At 31.9% G+C, this 20,553-nt stretch overlaps 5 protein-coding genes and 1 long non-coding RNA gene across 6 annotated transcripts in view; 1 reads left to right on the plus strand and 5 right to left on the minus strand.

Annotated features, from left to right (window-relative positions):
- LOC133781436 (disease resistance protein RPV1-like) overlaps positions 1-20,553 on the minus strand; it is a 94,179-nt gene that overhangs the window by 5,066 nt on the left and 68,560 nt on the right. The window lies entirely within an intron of this gene.
- Positions 566-1,472, plus strand: LOC133781439 (uncharacterized). Its single transcript, XR_009870114.1, has 3 exons — positions 566-647; positions 795-868; positions 1,157-1,472. It is a non-coding gene; the product is annotated as an uncharacterized LOC133781439 (long non-coding RNA).
- On the minus strand, positions 8,074-17,122 carry LOC133783651 (disease resistance protein RUN1-like). The gene is made up of 14 exons (XM_062223297.1): positions 16,708-17,122; positions 15,994-16,087; positions 15,128-15,188; positions 14,090-15,040; positions 13,689-13,997; positions 12,260-13,606; positions 11,518-12,147; positions 11,234-11,385; positions 10,913-11,003; positions 9,788-9,878; positions 9,457-9,701; positions 8,883-8,972; positions 8,293-8,397; positions 8,074-8,139 (listed from the first exon to the last, which is right to left on the minus strand). Exons 1-14 carry the CDS (start codon positions 17,120-17,122, stop codon positions 8,074-8,076), a joined length of 4,647 nt encoding a protein of 1,548 aa, XP_062079281.1.
- Positions 8,883-9,982, minus strand: LOC133781437 (uncharacterized). The gene is made up of 4 exons (XM_062220416.1): positions 9,788-9,982; positions 9,457-9,701; positions 9,052-9,372; positions 8,883-8,972 (listed from the first exon to the last, which is right to left on the minus strand). Exons 1-3 carry the CDS (start codon positions 9,876-9,878, stop codon positions 9,232-9,234), a joined length of 477 nt encoding a protein of 158 aa, XP_062076400.1. The 5' UTR covers positions 9,879-9,982; the 3' UTR covers positions 8,883-8,972; positions 9,052-9,231.
- LOC133781431 (disease resistance protein RUN1-like) lies at positions 11,479-14,995 on the minus strand. Its single transcript, XM_062220403.1, has 4 exons — positions 14,090-14,995; positions 13,689-13,997; positions 12,260-13,606; positions 11,479-12,147 (listed from the first exon to the last, which is right to left on the minus strand). The coding sequence occupies exons 1-4, from the start codon at positions 14,993-14,995 to the stop codon at positions 11,494-11,496; spliced, it is 3,216 nt and encodes a 1,071-aa protein (XP_062076387.1). The 3' UTR covers positions 11,479-11,493.
- Positions 14,896-17,236, minus strand: LOC133781435 (disease resistance protein RPV1-like). The gene is made up of 3 exons (XM_062220413.1): positions 16,708-17,236; positions 15,994-16,087; positions 14,896-15,188 (listed from the first exon to the last, which is right to left on the minus strand). Exons 1-3 carry the CDS (start codon positions 17,120-17,122, stop codon positions 15,077-15,079), a joined length of 621 nt encoding a protein of 206 aa, XP_062076397.1. The 5' UTR covers positions 17,123-17,236; the 3' UTR covers positions 14,896-15,076.

Here is a 20,553-nt window from a genome sequence, read left to right on the forward strand (position 1 = left end):
AGTTACAACACAGATTTTTGTCTTCTATCTTTTGTGCTTTCCCATCACCAGAGGCTTTCACAAGGATTACGAACAAGGACCGAAGTTTCTTCTAAGATCATCTTCACTTGGCCTATTTCAGCTGCTTCTAAAGGTTTGTTTTCTCTTATAACCAAATTTTTTGTCTCGCCTTCAATATATTTTTGTTTAGATGTTCAAATTAGGGTTCGTAATTTGATTTTCAAACTCTTAATTGTCAAGAGTTTACACTATTGAGTTATTGTAGGATACCAGTTCTCTATTACTGTTTTTCTATATCTATACCAGTTATTGTATGTGATGTTTAGCAATTCACTGATATATGTTTTTGTGTTTGTATCTCTGTTTTTGTGACACGTGGATCAAATTTCTCAGTGGGATGTCTGATCTAGACTATTATCTCAAAACTGTCGCTGTGTGATTAACCTGAAAGTGTTTGGAATAGCTAACATAGTAGGGATGTAGTGATACTCATCCTCATCTACATGGCTTTCGGTTTTGCTCATTATTTTCTGAGTGTTAAAGATATGCTGTCTACTTGGCTGCAGGTTGTTGCTGGAGAACTTGAGTTAAACCACGAGTGCAATTTAATGAACTGGTCACCTGAGGGCTTTGAATCTAAGTTGCAGGTGATATTCTATTGACAAGCTATGAAGCTTTTCAACTAAACATGATTACACAGCAAAAATCATCCTTGGAGTGTGTCTGTCAGATTTGAACTTGAACTGGTTTATATGTTTTATGATTTCTGATCCCATTTGTTTGGCAATCTCCAGGAAGCAATGAAACAGACTTACCAGAGAGCACTCAAAGCAGCAACTGATTTTGGATATCAGAAAGAGAGCCCTGAGTAAGTATTTTTTCTTAGACACTATCTTCTGTTATGTCAGATGTATGTCTTTTCTTTTCTAAGACATCATTTTCGACTAAAATACAGACAAGGACCCATCAAAACCTGTGTGCTACTTTTTTCTTATTTTTCCTTTCACCAGTCTCACCTTGCATAAAGCAGTTATGCTGCAAGTTCAATCTCCATATGACATTGCATAAAAGCAGCCATGTCAATAATTCACACTATGCACACACTATGTTGCTCTCGGACTCTTATTTTTTCTCTAACTCGCGAACAACATCACAGGGCTTTGGCTCACAGAGGTGTCATCTCGGCTTTTCTGACTGTTGCTCAAGCCATGACTGATCAAGGATGTGTATAGAAAAAGCTCAATCAAACCATGTAGCAGAGGAACCTAATTACTCTTCAAAAGATGGCTTCTGCTGATTGAGAGATATTGATGCAAGCAACAAGCTGTGGAACATTGCGGAAATTGTTTAAATGGTTGGAGATCACTGTTTTTGTTAGAGGCCAGGTAATGGTATAATGTTATAATGGAAGTTATAGGAAATTTCTCTGTAACATACATGCAGCATATTAGCTCTGCGTGGAAAAGGGTAGCTTGTGGAAAAGGTACCAAAGAAGATAAAAAAAAAAGACAAAACATGGATTCAAATAGTTCATGTTTAAGAAAATAATTAATGCTTTGTTGCTATAGGTCCAACACTCAATTCAAGTATCATGCCTTACCTCTGTTGCATTTCTTGTTACTCGAAATAGGTATTCATGTTCAGCATGTATACTTCCTATTCAAGTTTTTGCATCACAAGCTACACTTATAATACTCCAAGCATAGCTTGAGGGGGGCTTTTAGTACATAAGTTAGTTGACAGTCAGGATTGTTAGTTATAGAATTAATTTGTTAGTGTCAGTTGGTCTTGGTGAGAATTAATTGTTAGCAATCTGTTAGTGTCAATTGATTTTAGTGAGCTAGCATATCAACCTCTTTCTTTCTACGCATTTTCTATTATTCTTTTCTAACTAATAATTGTTTCTTTCCTAAGCTTCCTAAATCTTCCATTGTACTTTACATAAATCAATAAAAATCTTTAGCAACTAGATCATATCTTTAATTGAGCTTTCATCAATTTTTTCCTTCTTGTCTTTGCCTTCTCATTTCTTATTATATATATGTGTAAAAATATATAAATAAAAAAATTGGTGAATTTATCCAAAAGGGGTGATGATGATGATTAAGATGTATGCATATATGTGTGTGTGTGATATATGGCATAGACCAATAATGGGATGTAAGAGACAGAAGTGAAAGAAAACATATTAATGTGTAGTAGGAGTGGTGAAAAGCCTCAATGAAGGAACATTATTAGATATCGAGCATCAGGTTTGGCGTTCCCTTCCTTCTTGGCAGCATCCAATTATATGTATTTATATATATATATATAGCCAAGCCAACTACTAATGACTTTATTATTTGCCTTGATCAATCGATCTAGATAGATGGTGGTTCGAAATACAAATGACATATTTTGTATCATACCTTGCCAAATAGTTGTTGGAGTATTTGTTGCTTACATTTTTGTTGGCATTAAAATTCAGGATATGAAATGGCATAAAATTGATTAGTATATATATATATTCATATAAAGTTATAATTGTGATAACAGGAAAAAGTGAAAGGTAAAGAACTTTCTGCTAGAGAATTTTTTGTTATAACCCACAAGAAAAAGGATGGATCTTGGGTTGATTCCACTTCAGAAAATATCATGGTATGAATATTATAATTATTTGATATTTATCTTGTATGACAACACATGATTGATAAAATTATGTTTTATTTAATCCCTTTCAGGAAAAATATGATGATGAGATTACTAGTAAACTCTCAAAGGACGGATCCACCTCAATAAATGAAGATAAGATTTTCTCACAAGTTTTAGGATCAAAAAAACTTGCCCGTTTAGAACGATTTGGTTCAAATCGAAAGGCAGCCAAGAAAGAAGAAATGAAGAAATGGAGAGAATGAAAGAAGAGATGAAAATCATAAATGAAAGAAAGATTGAGTGAAGTAACTGCATATTATGAAGCCAAGTGTGAGGCGATGCAAATGATGTTTGAAAAAGTTATGAGACAAATGAATTGTTCATCATCGCAATCGCACAGTCACTCACCAAAGTCTTTTGAGACTGATATTGAGGACTTGTGCTAAAGTGGTGGTAAGTTCAAAATAATTTTTAGGCAAAATGTAATATGAACTATTTTGTCTCTAAGTATAACAATACTAAGATGTTGCAGGTAAAGAAGAAGGGTGATAAAGATGAGAGGAAGCTCAAGAGAAGGATGACTAATCCAATGGATTCTGATTTTCTTTTTATTAATGGGCTTTGATGTTTGTGGATTTTAATCTTTTTTTGGTTCCCAATAAAATACATTATCTGTGATTGAACCTTCAGCTTGTTGGTTAGCTTTTCTCAGCTTGTTTCTAGCTTTTTTCAGCTGGTCTCATACTTGATTTGACTGTAATACTTTAGATATTAGTGGTATAACAATATGCTTAACTTTCTTGATGCTAATAAATGTGGCTACTTGCTATTATATCCAGGTTTTTTCTCTAGTTGTGTAAAAAATTGCATTGATTCGTCATATTTTTATCTTTTTATTCATTTTAATTAAATATATTCATGATTTTTTTTTTGTGATTAAAAGACTATTAGTGACAACAACAAATTATCACTAAAGAAGTATCAGTGATACCTTTTTGTTGTCACTAAAGAAATATTAGTGATAATTAATTATCACTAAAAATAAATGTGTTGTGGCTTAAAGAAAGTTGTCACTAATTGTGATGACTATTAGTTACAAATAATTGTTGTCACTAAAAGTAACTTTTAGTCACAACGATATTTTTAGTGTGACTAAAAATTTTAGCCACAGACTTTTTAGTGATAACGTGGTGATAATATTTTTTAGTGACTAAAAATTTTAGTCACAAATTTTTTTGTGACTAAAAATCAAGTTTTTTGTAGTGTCTATGGGAACCACTATTTATTCCAATTTTTTAATCTTATTATTTCTGACCTGATAAGGTGTCGTTTGGTTGAATGGAATGAAAATTGAGAAATAGGAATGAGAATGAGAATAAGAAAATAAATAAGAATGGAACAAAAATTAATATAATTTTTTTTCAATATTGTATTGGAATTATGTTTCCTTCTGCTTTCAAATGGAATAGTGATTCCACCAGAACGATGGAAAAACCATTTTATTGGAATAACATTTAAATATTCTAAAATACAACTAAGGAATTGAATGAAAATTGATTCATTTCCATTCAATTTTATTTTATTATATTACTCCCAACCAAACATCACACTTTAAGTAAAGTCTTTTCTGATATGTTTATTGTGTATATATTATAATACTAAATATATTGTATGCATGTGTGGATATTTTCAACTGCATTTGTATCATTAATTTATATAATTATTTATATATTTGTATTATAATGATTTGGTAAAAGGATTGAGAAAGTAATCTCATTCTCGATCGTATACGAAAGATGTTAACTTTGATCACTCCATGGATCTCTAATATTATATTATATATATATACAAATATAAATAAATATTTATTTATTATTTGTTAGGTATAAATAATGTGTGTGACGTGTGAACAGTGGTATAAATAAGGAGCCATATGGCCCCCACATTATCAAACTTATAGTTTTCCTTCACTCTCTTAGAAAAAACTTATATTTTAAATTGATGGAAAAAATATATTTTAAGTATTTTAAATCATTTTTTTTATTAATTTCTAACATGAAGATATACATATTTTGCAAATACTTTTCTTTCATTATGCTGACTTTATAGCTTGTTCCTTAATTGATATCTTACATTTAATTTGGTGTAGAAAGTCACATTCATTTCAGAGCTTAAGTTCGCTAGACTATATTCTATGTCTCATTTTGTGTGTATCACATTAATATATATATATATATATATATATGACACAACTACATGTGCTCCTAATAAATTCCTATTAATTATGTCAGAAGTAATGTGCCATGATGGACTATAATATATAGAAGAATCAATATGACAAAGTTACACTACTTTGTGGCTTTGACTTTTTTTTTTTTCTCTTTTCTTCTTTTCTTCTTTTGTCCTTTTGTCCTTTTTCATTTTTTGTCTTCTTATGTAATGTATGTATTATATGTTTTTTTGTTGGCATTTTTACAACACATATATAAAGTATAATATAAATGTTTAAGTAAAAAATTTGGTGCAAAAATATCTATCATTATTTTTTGGTGGAGATGTTGATTTTTAGGATGTTAAGTGTGTCGAAAGGTACACGTAATAGCACTTGATTAGCAGAAATTTTTTCAAATTTGTGACATAAATACTTATATAGTACGTTTTGCCACTTTGATGCCTGAGTAAAAAATTTGGGCAGCACCCAATTAGTGTTATTAACAATTCTATCTGGAAATTAATTATTTTCATTTTAATATTAGTGTTATTACAGTAAGTATATGTATTAATTTTTCAGTGATGAAAATACCTTAATTTTTCAGGGATGCACCCCTAGCTATACCTTCAAATAAAAAATATTAGAGCTATGAAACAGCCTACAGATCAAGAGATCAACGGGAAATATGTGATTTAGGTGTTTACTTTTTTGCTCCAAAAAAAATGCAAGATTTGATAAAGTAGTTAAATTCATGAACAGAGAATATTATAACACAGACAAAAATTGAATAGAAGTCACAGACAAGATGATACACATATAGTAAAATTTAAATAATAATGAGATCTCATTGTCTATTTAAATTTTAAATAAATATTTTCTTTTAGTATCTTAAAATATTTATTGTTTATTATTTTTAAACAGACTCCCTAAGTACCGTCTTGGGGAATCAGGGTGTTACAACTATGCTTCAGAAACTGATGACGAACACCATAAGTATGATAACAACAATATAGAGGATTGGGTATACGATGATATTAGAGAGGAGGATCCTAAAGATTCTAGGTCTTCATACAAGTACGACTCAGATATTGATTTTGATTTGTCATGTATTCAACTGTTTGTTTTCAGTAAATATTCTATGTGTAATTGTATTTCATTTAATTACTTTAACCATGTTTAGGCTTAATGCCACTTCTTGTTTACTATTATCTATTTAACTATAATTTATGTAAATTCTATTTTTGACAAATTATATTTGACAAAATGTTTTTTGATTTATTTTTTGTAATCTCGACATTAAATAGAAGATTATTTCATTTTTATTCTATTCACATTTATGTTCTGATTCTATAAAGAGGTGATTATATCAATCTATTATATTTTTAGAATGTTTGACAATATATTTAGATTTTAACATACGAATCAAATAATAAATGTTGATGTATTGACAGTCTGTCTGTTTCCTCAGATCTCAAATGATTCAATGTAATTGATTGATTATTTAAGGAAACATTTCCTAGTGAGTTATGTGTGTTCAAACCTAGTAAAAAATGTCTTATGTGAGTATATTTGTGTATAAATACTTACCATAGCAGCCTTGTCTAGGTTAAGTCTTTTGTCTATTCTTAAACTTATTTTACTTCTTTAGAAAAAGAGTGTTTATTTTGTAGAGGTTAGTGGTTCGACTATACCTATTTTATTTTGTGTCTTTGTATGTGTTCTATGTATTGAAACAATTCAACAAAGAGAAGAACAAAACAAACCTTTGGGAGAAGGTTCATCCTAGTCTTGCCTTGGGAGGAAGCAAACACTCTTCAAGAAAATCGAAGAGAGTTCGAGTTCCTGAAGTTTCAGCAAGGTTCATTCATCAAGTGGAAAATACACCAAGCTTGCGGCATAAAATTGAAGGGAGTCGAGTCTTTGCTTAAGTCAAATACTTTGTATTTTTGAGAAACTTTGTAAATGAATCTTATCTCTGGACATAACCATGTGGACTAGTAATATCCAAAAGGATATTGGAACCACGTAAAAAAACTTTGTGTTTTTTATTTTTCTGTTTTATCCTTCTGTTGTGTATTTCTGTAGTTACAGAATCTCTATCTGTAGCTACAGAATATCTATTCCAATACCAACCTTTTATTTTGTATTTAATTAATTAATTTAATTAAATATAAAGTTGGTTACATTAAAATACAAAATTTCAATTTAGATGTAAAAACAACAAGTAATCCTTCTTGGTTGGAGACAATACAACAAAAGGTGCAGAGCGTTCTTCTAGTTGTTAGTTTATTCCAGACTCCAATGAATTAGTCAGGTAGAAGCCAAAAACTTTTAGTTTTGTTGTTTTTGTATTTTGGAAATAAGTGTATCAAAAGTAATTATATATATGTTCACTTCCTCAGATGTTGCTCGTATAAGCAAGGAATACGATGAATCCAGTACTAAATTATCTAAAATCCAATCAAGAATATCAAGTTTGACACAAAAGCTTAAACATGATTTTGGTTAGTAAGAATTAGCTGCATTTTGTACTTTGGAAGTTTATTTTTCTGGCTTGATTTGATGGCTAAACTGGGTTTGTAAATCGCAATAGTAGTAAGGAGTTCTATTCATTTTATGGTCAATGTTTTGAGGGCAAGGAAAACAAGTACACTACAACAAAAATGAGTTTTAGGGTCGCCCCTAATAACCCGAAAAGTCGCCCCTGATTAGTTGCCCGTGGAAAAATGTCCCTGAATGGTACATTAGGGGCGACTTGAAGGGTCGCCCCTGATATTCAAATATCAGTGGCGACACAGTCCCCCCTAAAACTTGAAATGTCGCCTCAAAAATTTGAAATTTTTTTGTCGATATGTCGCCCTTGATACTCCATGAGTCGCCCCTAATACTTAATTATTAGGGGCGACGTGTCACGCCTAATACTATACTATGGCACCCCAAATGTTTATACGTGGCATATTATCAGGGGCGATAATGTCGCCCCTAATACTATTTTATATATAAAAAAAAATTATAAAATTAATTAATTAAATACAATTTTAATTAATTATTTATCGAAATTATTATTTAAAATTTAAATAATTGAAAACAAATATATTAAAAATAAAAATATTATATTAAATATTCAAATTAGTTTATTAAAATAATAATTTTACATATTCATAATACATTAACATAGCAAATATTCATATTGTTCATAAAATTTAACAATAATTAATAATAAAATAAACCTAGTCTCCTAAATCAGCTACCTCGTCCTCCTCCCTATTGTCTTCTTGTTGTGGTTGTTGCGGTGGCTGTGGTTGTGATTGTTGCAGTGGCGGCATCAGCCAAGGATATTGGGGAGGTAATGTGGACGATCCAGCTTCATACATGTAGGGATACGATGGTTGGGAGGACGGTGGAATCGGACACGGATAAGGTGTTGCTCCGTACATATATGGAGGTACCATATGTTGAGACGGCGCTGCCCCGTACATAGAAGGATGAGTTGGAGCTGGAGGTTGAGAAGACGAAGCCCTAGAAATATTGTCACTATCAGGCACAGGCGGCATCTGAATGTTTGGTGGACGAAATGAAGGTACAAAATATTGAGTTAAGAAATTAACTTGATCAGTCAATTTTTGTAGATTATTCTCCAACTTTTCTATATATTCTCTTGAATGATGAGGAGGAACTTGAGACTCGCTGAAGTGAGAGCGTTGGGTAGATGATGACCCTGAACCTGACCCCGACCTCGACCTCGACCCCGACCCCGACCCCGACCCCGACCCCGACCCCGACCCCGACCCCGACCCCGACCCCGACCCCTTCAATTTGCGGCCCACTCCTCGCACATGTCCATGCCTTTGGCCTAATACTTTTTGTAGCACCTCCACCTGATCAACTGTTGACGGACTATCATTATTAGAAGCATCAGTGGATGTTTGCTGAGTTTGTAACTCAAAATGAGCCTTCAGTTTTTCCTGTTTTCAAAAAATGTTAGACACTAACATTAAATATAACTCTATTAATATTAAAAAATATAATTCAAACTTACATAATCTTGGCGAGCATCATCGTTCACGAAATCATTTGTTGCTTTCTTCCAATGATAATCCTTCCATGACTCAATGAGGTCCGAGTTCGTCTAAAAAATATAACCCAAATGTTAGAGAACATATAATTTAAAAGAACATAATTTTGATAATATTTTATCTTTTACTTACTTTTTCAAAATGGACAGCTGCTAGCGATTTTGTACCCTGCGTTGTAGAATACTTTTGTTTCTTCTGATTTTCCTTATTCTTTATGGAGCGCGCAATAAATTGTGGACTTGTAAATAACTGACAGATCTGCTTCCACTCCTCCTTGTTAACATCATTGGTTGGGTTGTTTAGAACCTTATCTCAATCCTCCGGTCCATTGTAGTGTTTCTCAAAGTGTTCGTGTCTTAGTGTTTTCCTATTACGGTATCGGTCTTTCGTCTCTCGATCGATACCATCTAAACACTTTAAGAAATCCTCGCGACCCGCTATTTGATAATAGTACTAAATTGAAAATTAAACATATTAATAATATATGTACTATATTAAAGATAAATTTTTAAAAAATATATTTAATACTATTTTTACCTGAATTATGCCAAGGACCTGATCCTTGTATTGTTTAGGCACTAATTCCCATGAACTGTAATGTCCGGGAACTTTCGTTTTAATTTGGGTTCCCACAAGGCGGACAAAAGCAGCGTGCTCGCCCCCAACAATCTTGTACGTTCGTGGGCAAAACGCTACTTCCAGTGGTTTTCCATTTTTACGCCGCCTCGCCTCTAGATCTTTTCCAATAGCTACGCCACGACCCTTTTTCTTAGTTGGGATTTCTGTATTTTTTTTTATTAATAATACATAGAATATTAGTATATACATGATAAACATATGTGAGTAAATAAAATAACAAAAAAATTACCTGACTCGCATGTAGTTGGGATCCTAGTAGGATCCGGTGGAGGATCACCGCCAGCGTCTCCACCGTGAGCTCTAGCCACATCTGCTGACATCTACTAACACGACAGTAATTTAACCTATCTATTTTAATATTTAATTATTATTTATAATTAATTTATTGAGTATTATTTCAATTGATTAGGTAATTTGAAACATGCTATTTGGAAGCGAACTTTTTTTTCTCAATATGTATAATACATTGAACACTAGATACAAAACTAAGTTGAATAGTCACTATCCTCACTAATTACATCAACATCTATCGGGCACACATCATCAGTATTATCATCACTAAGGTCGACAATTAATTCATCCTCATCTTCTGCTTCTTCTACACTGTCTGCCATATCATCTTCATTGTCATAAATAAATCCATCATCTTCTTAAACAACTAAAGAAGGTCGATGGGTCGTGTTGACTTGAGTCCCTGGTACATCAGATTGCTGAACAACCAACTCTCCGAGATCAACAGTCAAAACAAAATTCGATGAGTTGGTGTCATGTACAATATCAACATTAGCAATCATATCTGAAGCATCTGGAAAGTCTCAAACTTGCCGATGATTCACTTCTTGGACAACTTTCCAATCTTGTCCTCTAACAAGATCATCGATGTAGAATACTTGTCTTGCTTGACTAGCTAGTATGAACGGTTCATCTTTATACCATTCACCGCTAACATTGATACTAGTAATATTATTTACAGTGATGGTTTTTTTTTTTTTCTTTTCAGATTTGTATTGAACCATTTACATCGAAATAATACCACCGAATAAGAACCAGTAAAAGACAGCTGGAGTATTTCTTCAAGTTGCCCGTAATAGTTAAAACCTTCTGTTCCAGCAACACACACTCCACTATTTTGTGTAATTCGATTATGATCTCGATTGTATGAAACAAATCGAACTCCGTTCACTATACATGCTTGGTAGGAGTAAGCCAATAGATCTGACCCAGATGCTAAAGTTAGTAATTCATCAACATGCTCTAATGACCCAAGCTGGTGTAAGTAATATATCTAATAATAAAGAAATATATTAGAATGAGAATGTAATTTGTAGTATGCAATTTGCTAAGTACAAGTTACCTTCTTATGAAACAATGAACGAAACTCTTTCTTATGTATCAATTTATGATTGGCAGCCATATCTCTTTGTTGCACCTCAGTTAGGTGTCCCCTGTTAATTAATTAACAATGTCAATATTGTTAATTAAAGAGTAGATTGAACAAAGAATAAAATGAATATTAATTATGTACTTACTCTAAATACACTTCAGTTTCTGGATAATTATCCAATATGAACAACTCAGCTTTATTCCGAGTATTTTCATCGAGGGGGGCACGGGAATTCACTTACTAAGAGGACGACATTGAGATTCAAACATTGTGAGGTATCGATACATATACGGTGCATCTTCGTTACGATTAGGCTGATTAAATTGGAGAAAGATCTTAATAGGCATGCTTCCACTTGATCCGGACTGAGAGTGGTATTTGGATGGATAAACCAGGGGATATTCAACAAGCTTTTCTGAGCTATTATCAGCACTTATTAGGGACTTTAATGAGCAAAAAAAGAAAGGTTTTTCATTCAGTGGTGGCTGCTGGTCCATTACTTTCCGAGGAACACTTTCGAATCCTTCGGAAACCTTTCTCCATTCAAGAGGTTAAAGTTGCCATGTTTGCCATACCAGGGAGGAAGGCTCCTGGTCGGGATGGATTTGGGAGTTCTTTCTATCAGGATAACTGGGATTTGGTGGGAGATGAGGAAAGTCCATGGTCTCACTTTCACTTCCACATGTAGTTGCCTTTGCATCTTTAAGATTTAACACATCAATTAAATCTTCAAAATCTAACACTTGAATTCCACACTTTTTCACTTTGCACTTGCCAATGTTAACAAGTTCTTCCCAATCATGTTGTTCAAGGTGAAACTTAAACGACACCTGAAATATCGGATTTGCACCAAAATTCTCATCGTACTCCTCGTTAATAAACCCCATAAACATGTGATCTGAATTGAGAATTCCTATTTTTGAAAATCTGCTAGTGTTCTCTGGTAGATGAAGACTCCAATTACGTTTGTTGCTTTCCCCATTTTTGGTTTTGAAATGGTATTCACATTGAAAATTCAGAAGGTTTATATCAAAACAGTAGTGCTGAAATTCAATGACAACGCAAAAGACAAAACCTATGAAGTTGGAATTATAGGAAATTGGAGAAAGATTAACATCAATTGAAGATCCTTCAGACTGATCCAAAAAAATTTCCGGAAGTTCATTTCCTGGACAACATAAATTCATTCTGGGGAAAAAGTTTTTCTGCAACAGAAAAAATTGTAATAATAATAATTATTATTATTATATCATTTGTGAAATAACACAAGTTATATTTTAATCTATATATACTGAATCTAGAAAGACACATGCATACCTTTGGTTTTAGGCCAAAATAAGCTGCTTGTTTGAAAAGAGAAACCCAAAAATGTATCACCAGATTTTTATATTTGACAACATTCCATCTTGAGCAACCACAATACTGGTATGGGCTTTTTCTACGAGATGAGATGAAGCATCGACATGACGTGACATCAAAATCAGGTGATGTGAAAGTTTGGTTATTGTCACAAGTTTCTAACAAATATAAAATCATATTAGAAAGTCGTTCAATACTCACTGGTCTTCTATCAATCATTGATCCACATGGTTCGTATTCCATCAGTGGTAAGGAAGATAAACCAAGGTTCCAACTAGGGACATTAGCTATGTTGTTATAGCTAAGATCCACTTCAATCTTAAATTGGAAATCGTTCGTCACAGCAGGCAAAGCAACAAGTTTTGAGCATCTAGAAAGGCATAACACTTTAAGATGGCTCATATTGTAGATGTTGTTTGGAATAAACTCTAGATTCTTGCACTCCCTTAAAATCAGCCATTGAAGCCCAGTAATATTTTCGATTGACAAGTGTAACTTTGTGATTCCTGTTCCATCTAGATAAAGTTTTTTCAAACTTGCCATTGGCTCTAAGATTTCCGGGAAGCTTTTAAACTTTGAGCAATCACATAGGTTGAGACTCACAAGAGAGCTCAACTTACAAATGCTCGTTGGGAGGGTTTCAAGCTCTATGCAGTTCTTTAGACATAGATCCTCAAGACTAGTTAGATTTTCAAAGGCTGATGAAGGCACTTGTTTTATCTTTGTTCCACTAAAGTCTAATGTTCTAATGTTCTTCGGAAGATGCTCTGGAAAGCTTTTGAAAGATGAGCAACCATCTAAATAGAGATGATTTAGGGACTCTAACTGACCAATTCCACTTGGAAGATTCTTAAGGCATTTACAATTGCTAAGGTCCAGAAGAGAAAGATTAACAAGAGACCAAATTGAAGAGTGTAGGTCTTCTATGGCTGTGGAACGCAGACAAATGTATTTAATACTCCCCGACATCTCAGAAAGAACTTTAAGATTAGAGCAACCACTGAGATTAAGAAAGTAGTCAATGGCTTCATAGGATTCCCACCAAGATGGTTTATGATCATTTTCTCCCGGCCTCACATAATTGTCTTCAATACCATAGCCGGTGTATAGTATTTGTCCTACAAAATTTTCTTTTGTAAAACACTTGTGATCAAGAGCTTGTTCAAATCTGAGTGAAGGAACTTCAACCAAACTCTCACAATCTTTCAAGCATAGACTCTTCAAATTATTAGCTCGAGAGATATCTGGGATTTGGATTAGATTCTTTGAAGAACTAAGATTGACAACTTTTAAGTTTTCAAGAAGCTGTAACAAAAGAAAAAGGCAAGTATAACTTAATGTACTCTTTACAAATGTGTTTAAAGTGAAATCCCCAAAGCATACATACCTCAAATTCGTTAGGAAGTTGTTCCAACTTGCTTGATGGCATGTCGAGTTCAACGAGATATTGTGGCACAAAAGTTGACGGCAAAGAATTTAAAGGATAGTGAAGCCAATGAAGATATCTAAGAGAATCCGGAAGTGTGTCAAGACCTTGAGGAAGTTGAAGTTTGCATTGCTCCATTTCTCTTGATATTCCACATATTTGAAGTAGCCTTAGCTTGGACATTTCTTTAAAGACGTTAGGCTCCAATTTGATATGACTCTCTCTAATCTCAGACATGTTGAGGAATATTCCTTCAATTTTTTCGCTCCCCTGAAAATTAAGAAAGAAAACTTCTCATATTATTTTTACATTATAATGATAATTTCAATTTATTAGTATATACAGTACTAGTTAGGACTCACTTTGTTCTTCCTTAACATATGACATATATCTTCAGTAATCCATAGTCTGCTACACATTCCAGGATCTTTAACGCATTCTTTACGAACAATTTCCCTTCCCATTTCTTGTATCAAATCATGCATCCATAGTCTCTCAAAAGATGTAACAACTATGAGACATCTGTCAATGAGATCTCTGATCACATCCGCAAACATACCATCATCATCCAAAATTCTTCCCACAAAATCCTTCTCCATGCCTTTGAAAAAGCATGCAACATCAAGAAATGTATCTTGTTGTTTATCGTCCAAACCATCATAGCTTATCTTCAGTATATTTTGAATCTTTTTGTTGGGAAACTTTTTAAGCTTTTTCAATGCACTATTCCACTCTTCTTCGCTCTTCGAATACAAATGGGAACCTAAAACTTTAAGAGCCAAAGGCATGCCTGCAGCATAATTCGTTACTTTTTTTGACAACTCCATATATTTCTCTGGTGGAGAATCTCTTTTGAATGCATTCAAACTAAAGAGTTGAAGAGCCTCATCATCATCTAGTTGCTCTGCCATGTAGATCCAATCAATCCCAATATTCTTAAGCAATTGCTTATCTCTAGTTGTGACAATTACTCTACTTCCATGGCTTAACCAATCACGATCTCCAACTAAGTACTCAAATTGCTCTACATCATCTAGATCGTCAAGAACAACAAGTACCTTTTTACGACAAAGTCTATCCTTCACAAACAGGTCAACTACCATATCTTGATTATTGTCTTCCTTCAATAACTCAGCATAAAGTTTTTTCTTCAAATTGAGCCTATTAGGGTTTTGCCATTCTTCCCTAATATTTTCAAGAAAGCAATGACCTTCAAACTTATTGTAAATTCGAGTAAATAAGACATGTGCTAGAGTTGTCTTGCCCATGCCACCAATCCCCAAAATTCCTACAATCTGAGCATCTAATGATGACTTATTGGTGAGAAACAATGATTCAATATATTCAATTCATCTCTCCATTCCAACTAGACCATTCAAAACATTTGTACTTGATGTCACTTGATTCAATTTCTTCAAAATGTCATTGACGATTTTCTCAATTAATTCAGACTCATCACACCTAGAATAGTATAACCAAAAACAAATAAGATTGAATTAGACCACTACATATATATAATCTACCTCATATTATTATGCTAGCTAGGTGAGAGAATCAATCTCAATGTTTCTCTTGCATTTTTAAAATGTTTACATAATATATATATATATGATTAAAACTTTGTGTTAATTATACATAATAACGAATTAAAGAATATTATCAAGGATTTGAATAAATAAGTTTCTTCCTTAGAAATCACAAGTTGAACATCAACTAAGGGTCTGTCGAACACCAAAACACGTGAAAACGTAATTACTTTATTATTGCAAAAGTAATTACATCAAGACTTGAATACAATATTTTATCACAACACACTCTAAACACTTACACACTTTGTTTTAGAGCACTTACTTAATAATTTTTCTCATTTTTTTTAGACACATTTATACAGTTTTCACTTCGACTCACACTTTTGGGGAACTTTTTTAAACACACTTTGCTACATTTTGTTAAATGATTTTAGAACTCTCTATATATTGTCTAATTAGTTCTGAGTTTTTTCAAGAACTTTCTAGAATGTTTTATGTTCTTCCTAGTATATTCTAGAACATTCTAGAACTCTAGAGCATTCTAGATACAGTAATGACTTTTAACTGGAGTCTACTACTTTATGATGCTTTTGTAGTACTTAGTTAAACTATTGGCTTTGGATTTTTGAGGAAATTTTATTATTAATTGCTCTATTTTATAAACAGAAAACTGGGAAAATTGTTATAACATTTTGATCTTTATAATAAGTAAGATAAACAAATAAAAAAAAATGTACCTTGTTGTGGGTGCATCCCAGCCAGAAAGATTAGCTGCAGATATTAAAGCATTCCTCCATTGAGTCAATCTATCAGGCTCACTCCTAAAACAATCTTTAAGTGCACCATTGAAGGTTCCATTAAAATAAAATTATGGATATATTCAATATTAAAATTAATTAGATTAGTCACATGCACAGTTTTTTTAAGATAAAAGCAAATAAAAAATATTAATAATAATCATTCGGACATCTAATGTAATAAAAAAAAAAGATCTATGCCTTCTTTTGTTAAATACAAAATAATATCTTAGACCAGATTAATTCTAAGATTGAGTCAAATTATTTTCAATTATAAGATCAATTAGTGAGTCGTTGACGATGCGAAGAGTTTAAGTGGAGAAAATTGTCAAGGAACTAAGAAATAAAAATTATGTTTGTCCATAATCAAATCTAGAATACTATTTTAATCCATAAGAACCGATAGAGAAATATTCGGAAGAAACACGGAGACCAAACTAGCGTTTTCTCGAAGAAAAAAAAATGAATTAGAGATATACAACCGTTCAAACTACCTAAGCAACTAATTAGGAATATTAATAAAAGGAGATCGAAAACAATGTATATATATATATATATATTAATAACCATGGAGCTTATCAGAAGTTAAGAAAGAATGCATGGAAAAAAGGTAGCAAAAGATATATGCATGAGAAAGGGTGTAATCCTTAATACCTTCCATTTTACCTATCCATTGTGTATCAAAGTTTCTCTTAAAGCGTTCTTTAAGTTCACCAAATGCAACTCCAAAACTCCCTGATTGTTTTCTGACATCGCACGGACTCACATGATAAAATATAGGTACAACAATCTGTCCATCTCTTTCTTTACACCTTAGAATATGAACCAATTCATCCAAACACCACCTCGAAGATGCATAATTTTCCGAGAAAATGATGACAGAAAGCATTGAGTCCTCAATTGCTTTCAAGAGAGAAAAACAAATTTCATCACCTCTCTCCAGCCTCTGATCCATGTAAACTTGTAAACTCTTTTGGGACAATGCTTTGTGGAGATGACTAGTGAAATTGTAACGGGTGTCCTCACCTCTAAAGCTTATGAAAATATTGTACTTATTCTTTGGTGCCATAGTATTAGTGATGATATTAAGACAAACTCTCACAAAAAAAGCAAAATGAGCAATACTATAAGGATCGATCTTTAACTGAATCAAGAGTAAGTACTAAGTGGTATATATATCTACCAAGCTTGGTAATGTTGTGAGAATTTCTGGGAAATTTTGTGGATGATGAAGAAGAAGCTACACCACTTAAATCAATAATTAAGGTTATAGGACCCCCACCTTATCTATAACCAACTACTGCCATTATTATTATCATTATTATCTTTCCGTCCTTGAATTGACTTCTGTGGACCTATTACCATTATTTACTGATGAAGGTTGACTTCAAATTTTAAATTATAAAATATATATAAGTTAAAAATTTATAAATGTAAAAAAATGAAGAATTTATATATTTATATGCAGTAGTATTTATAATTTATATTTAAATATATATATATATATATGGGAACGACTACAACGCATCACTTTTTTTTGCAACACCAGTAAATTCTTTTTTCTATTTTTAGCACCTGGATAGATATAATTCAAACTTTTTTTATATGATGGTGTATATTGTAAGTATTTAGAATATTCTGTAAATTTTCAAGAAATTCTGAATAGTATATGAAGCTAAAAATAATGTTTAAACTGTCAAATTTTACACGCGTTCACAAAAAAACAAGTTCGCGTGCAACAGACAGTTTAGACCCTGTTTTCGGTACCATAATTTATTCGGAATTTCTTGAAAATTTGTAGGATGTTCTTGATAGCTATAATGTACACCGTCATATAAAAAAAAATTTAGGATTATATCTATTCAGGTGCCGAAAATAGAAAAAGAATCCACTGGTGTTACAAAAAAAAGATGTGTTATAATCACTCTATATATATTATAGTAATAATTGTTTTTGATAATTATCTATATATATTTTTAGTATTTTCGGTATATGGATAAGTTATAACTATATTTTATTTTACATGATAGTGTATATATATAATATAGTTAAAAATGAAATTTCACAAATTTTTAAGTAATTTAGAAAGTCGAAATTAAGATTCAAACAATTTCTTACATGCGCACAACTAATTATTTGAATTCTGATCTTGATCATGACAACGGATTTAAAGTTGATTATCTCCGTGGCTTTAGAGAGAGTTCAATATTGATATTTGTGAGCTAAATTAGAGGATATATAAGATCTGAAGATGATGAGTGGAGAGAAGTGTAAGTAAACGTAGTTTAACTATTATTTCCTTGAAACTTCCCGGAACTTGCCAAACAAAAGAAAAGTAAGTACTCATGAAAGCACTGGACCCCTTTTGTTTGTAAGAAAACGTGTGATGAGATGACTATATATATACATGGGTCTCTTGGTAAAATGATTTATTTTTAAAGTTATTTTTGCATTATTTTCTTTGTCCTTATTCCATTGAACCACTACCATTAAGATAGCAAAATGATGAAACGTAGTGAAAGTTCTTTAAAGTTTATAGTATGTGGACCTATTACAATTATTTGGTGTTGAAGACTGACTCAAAATTTTAAATTATAAAATATTAGTTATTTTTTTTTAATAAATGTATAATTGAAGAATTCATATATATAGTAGTGTTATACATATTTATAATAACACTTAGTGGAGTAATTTATTCTCATAATAATTTATTCACATGTTTTCTTAGTTTTTTTTATATAAAATTAATTAGTTTATTCTATTCTAAATTTTAAATAAATAAATAAATAATGTCATAATCATGAAGCAGATGAAAACAATGAAAAAATGTCAAGGGACAGTACACATGATGAGGAAGAAGATGATGACTATGCTTCAGAAACTGATGACGAACACCATAAGTATGATGACAACAATATAGAGGATGGGGTATACGATGATATTAGAGAGGAGGATCTTGAAGATTCTAGGTCTTCATACAAGTACAACTCATATATTGATTCTGATTTGTCATGTATTCAACTGTTTGTTTTCAGTAAATATTCTATGTGTAACTATATTTTATTTAATTACTTTGACCATGTTTAAGCTTAATGCCACTTCTTGTTTGCTATTATCTATTTAACTATAATTTATGTAAATTCAATTTTTGGCAAATTATATTTGACAAAATATTTTTTTATTTAATTTTTGTAATCTCGACATTTAATAGAAGATTATTTCATTTTAATTATATTCACATTTATGTTCTCACTATATCAATCTATTCTATTTTTAGAAGGTTTGACAATATATTTAGATTTTGTCATTTGAATCAAATAATAAATGTTGATGTATTTTATATCTGGCTGATTTCATTTGACAATCTAATTCTTATGACCAGATTTCAACATATAGGATTAGATTGATACTCATTAAAATCGAAGATAGGATCTTCCAATGACAGCCCAGATATGGACTGATCTGTAGCTACAGACAGTCTGTCTGTTTCCTCAGATCTCGGATGATTCAATGTAATTGATTGATTATTTAAGGAAACATTTCCTAGTGAGCTGTGTGCGTTCAGACCTAGTAAAAAATGTCTTATGTGAGTATATTTGTGTTTAAATACTTACCATAGCAGCCTTGTCTAGGTTAAGTCTTTTGTCTATTCATAAACTTATTTTACATCTTTAGAAAAAGAGTGTTTATTTTGTAGAGGTTAGTGGTTCGACTATACCTCTTTTATTTTGTGTCTTTGTATGTGTTCTATGTATTGAAACAATTCAACAAAGAGAATAACAAAGAAAACCTTTGGGAGAAGGTGCATCTTAGTCTTGCCTTGGGAGGAAACAAGCACTCTTCAAGCAAATCGAAGGGGGTTCGAGTTCCTGAAGTTTCAACAAGGTTCATTCATCAAGTGGAAAATACATCAAGCTTGCGGCATACAATTAGAGGGAGTATAATCCTTGCTTAAGTCAAATACTTTGTATTTTTGAGAAACTTTATTAATGAATATTATCTCTGGGCATAGCCCCGTGGAGTAGTAATATCCGAAAGGATATTGAAACCACGTAAAAAAACTCTGTGTTTTTTATTTTTCTGTTTTATCCTTCTGTTGTGTATTTCTGTAGTTACAGAATCTCTATCTGTAGCTACAGAATATCTGTTACAGTATCAACCTTTTATTCCACATTTAATTAAATATAAATTGGTAACATTAAAATACAGAATTTCCATTTAGATGTAAAAATAACAAGTAATTATGAGCGTTCTTCTAGTTGTTAATTTATTCCAGACTCCAGTGAATTAGTCAGGTAGAAGCCAAAAACTTTTAGTTTTGTTGTTTTTTGATTTTGGAAATAAGTGTATCAAAAGTAATTATATATATGTTCACTTCCTCAGATGTTGCTCGTAAACGCAAGGAATACAATGAATCTAGTACTAAATTGTCTAAAATCCAATCAAGAATATCAAGTTTGACACAAAAGCTAAAACTTGATTTTGGTCATTATAAGAATT

This window comes from Humulus lupulus, chromosome 6, assembly GCF_963169125.1.
Source record: "Humulus lupulus chromosome 6, drHumLupu1.1, whole genome shotgun sequence".
In the NCBI taxonomy this organism is placed as follows: Eukaryota; Viridiplantae; Streptophyta; class Magnoliopsida; order Rosales; family Cannabaceae; genus Humulus; species Humulus lupulus.

Bases quoted from the DNA above. Each gene is read 5' to 3' on its own strand.
- LOC133783651 (XM_062223297.1), bottom strand. From the start codon at position 17,122: ATGGCACCAAAGAATAAGTACAATATTTTCATAAGCTTTAGAGGTGAG. The intron at 15,189-15,993 runs GTACATTTTTTT...ATACTATTCTAG, and splicing joins TGGGATGCACCCACAACAAG to GTGTGATGAGTCTGAATTAA. The intron at 11,004-11,233 runs GTATATGTATCG...ATTAATTAACAG, and splicing joins AATCGTAACGAAGATGCACC to GGGACACCTAACTGAGGTGC.
- LOC133781435 (XM_062220413.1), bottom strand. From the start codon at position 17,122: ATGGCACCAAAGAATAAGTACAATATTTTCATAAGCTTTAGAGGTGAG. The intron at 16,088-16,707 runs GTATTAAGGATT...GTGCACTTAAAG, and splicing joins ATGGATAGGTAAAATGGAAG to ATTGTTTTAGGAGTGAGCCT. The intron at 15,189-15,993 runs GTACATTTTTTT...ATACTATTCTAG, and splicing joins TGGGATGCACCCACAACAAG to GTGTGATGAGTCTGAATTAA.
- LOC133781431 (XM_062220403.1), bottom strand. From the start codon at position 14,995: ATGGGCAAGACAACTCTAGCACATGTCTTATTTACTCGAATTTACAAT. The intron at 13,998-14,089 runs GTGAGTCCTAAC...CTTAATTTTCAG, and splicing joins ATATGTTAAGGAAGAACAAA to GGGAGCGAAAAAATTGAAGG. The intron at 12,148-12,259 runs GTATGCATGTGT...TTTCTGTTGCAG, and splicing joins ATTTTGGCCTAAAACCAAAG to AAAAACTTTTTCCCCAGAAT.
- LOC133781437 (XM_062220416.1), bottom strand. From the start codon at position 9,878: ATGTCAGCAGATGTGGCTAGAGCTCACGGTGGAGACGCTGGCGGTGAT. The intron at 9,702-9,787 runs GTAATTTTTTTG...AAAAAAATACAG, and splicing joins CCCAACTACATGCGAGTCAG to AAATCCCAACTAAGAAAAAG. The intron at 9,373-9,456 runs GTAAAAATAGTA...TTTTCAATTTAG, and splicing joins AGGTCCTTGGCATAATTCAG to TACTATTATCAAATAGCGGG.